This window comes from Ursus maritimus, unplaced genomic scaffold (assembly GCF_017311325.1).
Source record: "Ursus maritimus isolate PB19 unplaced genomic scaffold, ASM1731132v1 scaffold_13, whole genome shotgun sequence".
Classification (NCBI taxonomy): domain Eukaryota; kingdom Metazoa; phylum Chordata; class Mammalia; order Carnivora; family Ursidae; genus Ursus; species Ursus maritimus.
In genome coordinates, this window is record NW_024423675.1 from 38142861 (window position 1) to 38148860 (window position 6000).

At 40.6% G+C, this 6000-nt stretch overlaps 1 protein-coding gene across 3 annotated transcripts in view; it reads left to right on the top strand.

Annotated features, from left to right (window-relative positions):
- TMEM200A (transmembrane protein 200A) overlaps positions 1-5648 on the top strand; it is a 68022-nt gene extending 62374 nt beyond the window's left edge. For all 3 annotated transcript variants that reach the window (XM_040627792.1, XM_040627793.1, XM_008691107.2), the window contains exon 2: positions 2580-5648. In XM_040627792.1, coding sequence (XP_040483726.1) covers positions 2596-4071 — 1476 coding nt within the window. In that variant the 5' untranslated portion in view covers positions 2580-2595 and the 3' untranslated portion in view covers positions 4072-5648. The remainder of the gene's footprint in view (positions 1-2579) is intronic.
- The last annotated feature ends 352 nt before the right edge of the window (positions 5649-6000 follow it).

Here is a 6000-nt window from a genome sequence, read left to right on the forward strand (position 1 = left end):
GTCACTTTTTTTCTGCCTTCCTATCCTGCTCCATCTTTCTCAAATTTGATTTTTTCTTCCAGCCCCCTCTCCTCTGTCAGCCTCCGGAATGGAGAGTGGCAATGCTAGCAGAAATGTTTTAACAAATGGAGGTGGACTCGGATTCAATATGGAATGGTAGTTCACGGTGGTGGCTTTCAAACCAGATGGAAGCCTTTGCCTTATTTTCATTCTGTTCAGAAGGATCGCAAACTAAATCCTCATCCCACCACATGGAAATAACTGAGTTAGATGGCTTCTAGCTCATCAAATTGTTTTGTTCAAACATTTGAAACTGTTTTGGGATCAAGAAAACATAGGTTGACACTAAGCTCCGTGGTAGCCGAGGTTGAGGAGAAGTTCTGAACTGCAGAATGTGTGCTTTGATGACTTTCCTAGACTTAATGCTATGGGTTACAATATAGCTTGTTCTTCCAGCATTAAACTATTTTAATCTTAGTTATAATTCCAGTAAAGGCTGGATTTACTCAGCAGCTTGTTCAACTAGCTTAAAGCGTAGATACCATCCACAACCCTGGTTATTTAACCTCAATTCAGAAACCATAAATAGCGATTCAAAAGGAGAGCTCAATTTCACAAGATGAGATTTGATGCTGCGAAGAAACCCTCTCAAAAATTTGCCAGAGACCTTGTGAGTCCTAAAATATCCTCTGTTTCCTACCATCCAGATCTGGCAGCTTGAGAACTATTCTTACAAATAATGACAAATATTTTACCAACTCACAACATGTTGCTTTTTGTTTTGGTATTAATTTTGTTTGTTCATATTTTTCACTAGAAAAGTCAGTATAGTAATGTGGTGGTCATCCAGCAAACCTCAGGAAAAGAATTACTCTCTTATTGAACATTTTAGCATATGTTTCTCGAACACTGGCTGTGTGCAAGTGATTTTATTGAATGTTTTTGGTAATGAAAATATGAATTGAACTTGATGTTTGGCCACAAGAATTGAAAGAACTGAGACGTTATAATGAAACAAGTACCATAGAATACTTGCTAAAATGCACTGAGAAATGAGGGCTCGGGTGGAATTTGCTGAATGAGTCAAAGAAGGCTTTCTAAAGGAAGTGGGGTACGAGCTTTGATGACAAGCCAGATGTTAATATGTGCAATGTGGTGTGGAGGGTAAGGGGGACTCTAGATGAATGAAACGTTATTAACAAAGTCACAGAAATAGTATGGTATGAAGTACAGGGAACATTGTTAGGTTTTAGTTTTATGTAAATGAAAGGGGACAGTTAGAGATAAAGCTAAATCCCCTCCCTGGGTCTGAAATCCCAGATTTAACCCTGCTAGGTAATGGGGAATGCTTTATCCATGATTCCACTCTTTAAACAATTTCAGAGCTGTGTTTGAGGATAATTAATCAGATAATTAATCTGTCCTCAGCGTATAAGCTCGACTGGAGGAAGAGAAATTGGAGTTTGGAAGGCCGGCTGGGAGGTTATTATAATGGTCTAGGAAGAGGTACTGCTTGCTGCCCTGGGCTGGGCTGGGAGGGGTAGGATTGGAATGGAGGGTAGAGTTGAGAGACATCAGATAGTGAATGTTTCTAGGATTTAGAACCGGATGGGGAGATGAAAGAAAAAAGAATGGGAGGAGTTAAAGGTAATTATGAAGAGTCAAACCTAAGAAGTGACACATTAAGCAAGTCAGACAGTCAAACAGTACTGGAGGAGGTGAGCTCAGCTTTGCTAGCGGTGCGCGATTGTACGTGTGCCCCCGGTGGCGAGGCGGAGAGGTGAAATGGGAGCTCGGGCTACATCATTAGCACAGATGTAATGGTGGCAGGGGTAGGAACGCATATGAATGCCAAGGAGGGTATAAAGAGAAGAAGGTCAAGGATAGGCCTCTCAGGGGAAGGTGGTCTACGTGTAGGTGAGCAACGATGAGCCAAAATCGAAGTAGTGAGGTCAGGGAAGAGCCAGACTTAGGATCATAAAAGACTGGAGAAGAGAGAGTTTCAAGGAAGGAGGGGTCAGCAGTGTTCATGGACACAGAGAAATAAGGAGGTGGAGAATGGAGTGGGAGAATGAAATGTGGGAGTTAAGAGTTCACTGGTGACTTTCACAAGAGTGGATTTTAAACTGTGAGTGGCTGGAATGTATTCTCTTTATAAGTCTAGGGTTTGATGGTGTGGGGCCTATTAAGTGTTCCAGATTTTCCCATTTCTTTAAAATAACACAGATAATGAAAGATGGCACGTGTGTGTGTGTGTGTGTGTGAGAGAGAGAGAGAGAGAGAGAGAACCTTGTGACCAGGGACTTTCTTATATAAGTGAAAAATTATTTAAGTAAAATATACCTTCAGCTCATGTTTCATTAATAATAGAGACATCAGTTCAGCCAATAAAGGAAATCTCCAGGATTTTACATTATTCAATAAACAAAACTTCTACCCAAACTATGTTAATTAAAAAGATATTCTTCTGCCCCTTTTCATTATATGAAACAACAAAAGCAAAACCATATAAATAATTGTTGAACTGATGAGCGTGTCCCGGGACCTATTAGATTATCATCTTTTTTCCTTCTTTTCAGAGCAAAAGACTGAGCTATGATAGCAACCGGTGGAGTGATAACCGGCCTGGCCGCCTTGAAAAGGCAAGACTCGGCCAGGTCACAGCATCATGTCAGCCTCAGCCCATCGCCTACTGCCCAAGAGAAGAAACCGGTCCGGCGGCGGCCTCAGGCCGATGTCGTGGTGGTTCGAGGCAAAATCCGGCTTTATTCCCCATCTGGTTTCTTCCTCATTTTAGGAGTGCTTATCTCCATTGTAGGAATTGCCATGGCGGTCCTTGGATATTGGCCCCAAAAAGAACATTTTATTGATGCTGAGACGACCCTGTCAACCAACGAGACTCAGGTCATTCGGAACCAAGGTGGCGTGGTGGTCCGCTTCTTTGAGCAACATTTGCATTCTGATAAAATGAAAATGCTTGGCCCTTTCACCATGGGGATTGGCATTTTCATTTTCATTTGTGCTAATGCCATTCTTCATGAGAACCGTGACAAAGAAACCAAAATCATACACATGAGGGATATCTATTCCACAGTCATCGACATCCACACGCTGCGGATCAAGGAGCAAAAGCATATGAATGGCATCTACACTGGTTTGATGGGAGACACAGAAGTAAAACAGAATGGGAGCTCCTGTGCCTCGAGGCTGGCCGCAAATACCATCGCCTCGTTCTCGGGTTTCAGGAGCAGTTTTCGGATGGACAGCTCTGTCGAGGAGGATGAGCTTGGGCTCAACGAAAATAAGAGTTTGGGCCATCTCATGCCACCATTGCTTTCGGACAGCTCCGTCTCCGTCTTTGGCCTCTACCCACCTCCCTCCAAGATGACTGATGATAAGACCAGTGGCCCTAAGAAATGTGAAACCAAATCCATTGTATCATCGTCCATCAGTGCTTTTACATTGCCTGTGATCAAACTTAATAACTGTGTTATCGATGAGCCCAGTATAGATAACATCACTGAAGACGCAGAGAACCTCAAAAGTAGGTCAAGGAATTTGTCAATGGATTCCCTCGTGGTCCCTTTGCCCAATGCCGGTGAGTCCTTCCAGCCAGTCAGCACGATGTTCCCAAGGAATAATTCCACTGGGGAGACGTGGTCGAGCCAGTACAAGTCCTCTGTGGCCCTCGGACCCGGGGCCGGACAACTCTTGTCTCCTGGGGCTGCTAGAAGACAGTTTGGGTCCAACACATCTTTACATTTGCTCTCGTCACATTCAAAATCCTTAGACTTAGACAGGGGTCCCTCCACCCTAACTGTTCAGGCAGAACAACGGAAACACCCAAGTTGGCCTCGGTTGGATCGAAGCAACAGCAAAGGATACATGAAACTAGAGAATAAAGAGGACCCCATGGAGAGGCTGCTTGTGCCCCAAGCTGCAATCAAAAAAGACTTTACCAATAAGGAGAAGCTTCTCATGATTTCAAGATCTCATAACAATTTGAGTTTTGAACATGATGAGTTTTTGAGTAACAACCTAAAGCGGGGAACTTCTGAAACGAGGTTTTAATGTTCAAAAATATATCATTTTACGAGGCTATATATTTTAAAACTATTTTCACCCTTGTTTCCTTGTTTAAGTATGGGTTATGAGCCTTTTTAATCAAATGGTTTGTAGTGGGTTAGACCTGGTTGCTTAATTCTGTGGTGGAGACGGCTGTACGTTTGGGTTACTTATGATTGCAGGACTTTCTATAATCACACGATTTTATAGTTTCCCTTCCTTTGAAAGTATTATCTCTTTTATCAATATGAACACAGAACTCTTCCATCTATACTAAAGCTCCCTTTCTTTATTTCAAGTTCTCTCATTGATGGTCATCTGCATAGAACGAAGTATCCAGTTCGAAAAAGGTAGGGCACCAAAGTGGGGACCTGAAGTACCAAATTTAGGCCCAAGACTCAATATAAGCGTATAAATGAGCATGAGTACAAATCTTAGGTGTGATTTTCTAAAAACCTTTTTTTTTTCAAAATCGGTTAAATTATTTAAAAGGAGAAAGATCTAGTTTCTGGGCGAGCTAAATAATGTGAATTGGTGCAATTGGTTTAGCTCTATATGAGCTCATTGATAGGAATTATTTAAGTTGGTTGTGACTAGTACCCTGAGCTCTGGGTAGGTATATCTTTTTTCATTATTAGTTCTATTTTAGTGATATTTTATCAAGAAACCATGTATTCAAGAGCCATGGCAGAGAATGCCAGGTATTCTTAGGGGTAAATATCAAAATGCTATTAGCTTGTAACTTTAGATATTCAGAATCAAAATTTCTTTGCAAGTAACTTGAAAAAGGAAGGAACCAATTTAGTTTGTAGGAATGCTATCTTGAAATAATTATATACACGAAGAAGATGTTGACTAGTCACAAAACTACACTATGGGTTAGTTAACGCTAACTAGTCTCAGTACCTTTCCTAGCCATCTCTTTTATCATCCAGCATCCATTCATTCCCACATCCTTCTTTCCCCTCGAGATTTTTTAGATCCTGTTCTTTGGAAAATAATCAGCCAACCTTGACATTTCTTTTTATCTTTGCGTATCACTAGCTTGGTGATTCTAGAAAATTTAGTCCTTGACAAATTGCCTTGAAATTTACCTTGTGCTGGAAAGCCTTATGAAGACCCCAAACACTTTCTTATGGTGTATACATTTTGGGGATTATAGCTCTCAATTATTGAAGATAACAAATACGAAAATGAATGTTTCCATCAGAAAATGTCATGTTTTCCATTAAGGTAACATTTAGTTGTAAGAACTGTTTAATGGAATACTCAGGAAATTTTACAGGTTCTTCCCAATGCCTAAATGTTTCTGAGCATCAGTATTCATCTGTTGTGGAAGAGGAGAAGGAAGATATATTTCTGTTTGTAGCTCCCCACAATTCCACCTTGTGTTGGCAGCACGAGCTTCCCTGAATTGAGTCAATGTTACTTGTTAGAACACCAAGCTTGTGTATTATAATAGAGTGGACTCAATATTTTACTATAAAGCATTTAATAAACTTCTGTTCTTAATAGAAATTTGTGTTCTGCCTACATTTGCTATTATTTTTTAAATAAAATATGCAATTCTGTTTAAAGTATTGTTTTTCAAACTTTCAACATCTATTCTACTGAAGGTGCTTGATACTCTAGCATATGTATTGGGTTCTCTGGCTTTCTTATTTTGCTTCTGTTAAGGAGCTAGGTCTATCCACCTATTGAATTAGGCTATTTTCATATTTGTTCTCCTTGTGTGATGATTAATTTTATGTGTCAACTTGACTATACTAAGGGATGCCCAGATTTCTAGGTGTGCTAGTAAAGAGATTCACATTTGACTCCATCAACTTATCCCCAGTGCAGGTCGGCATCGTCTGATCTGTTGAGGGGTTGAATAGAGCAAAAGACAGAGGAAAGGCCAATCTCTTCTTTGTGCTTGAGCTGGGACATCTGCCT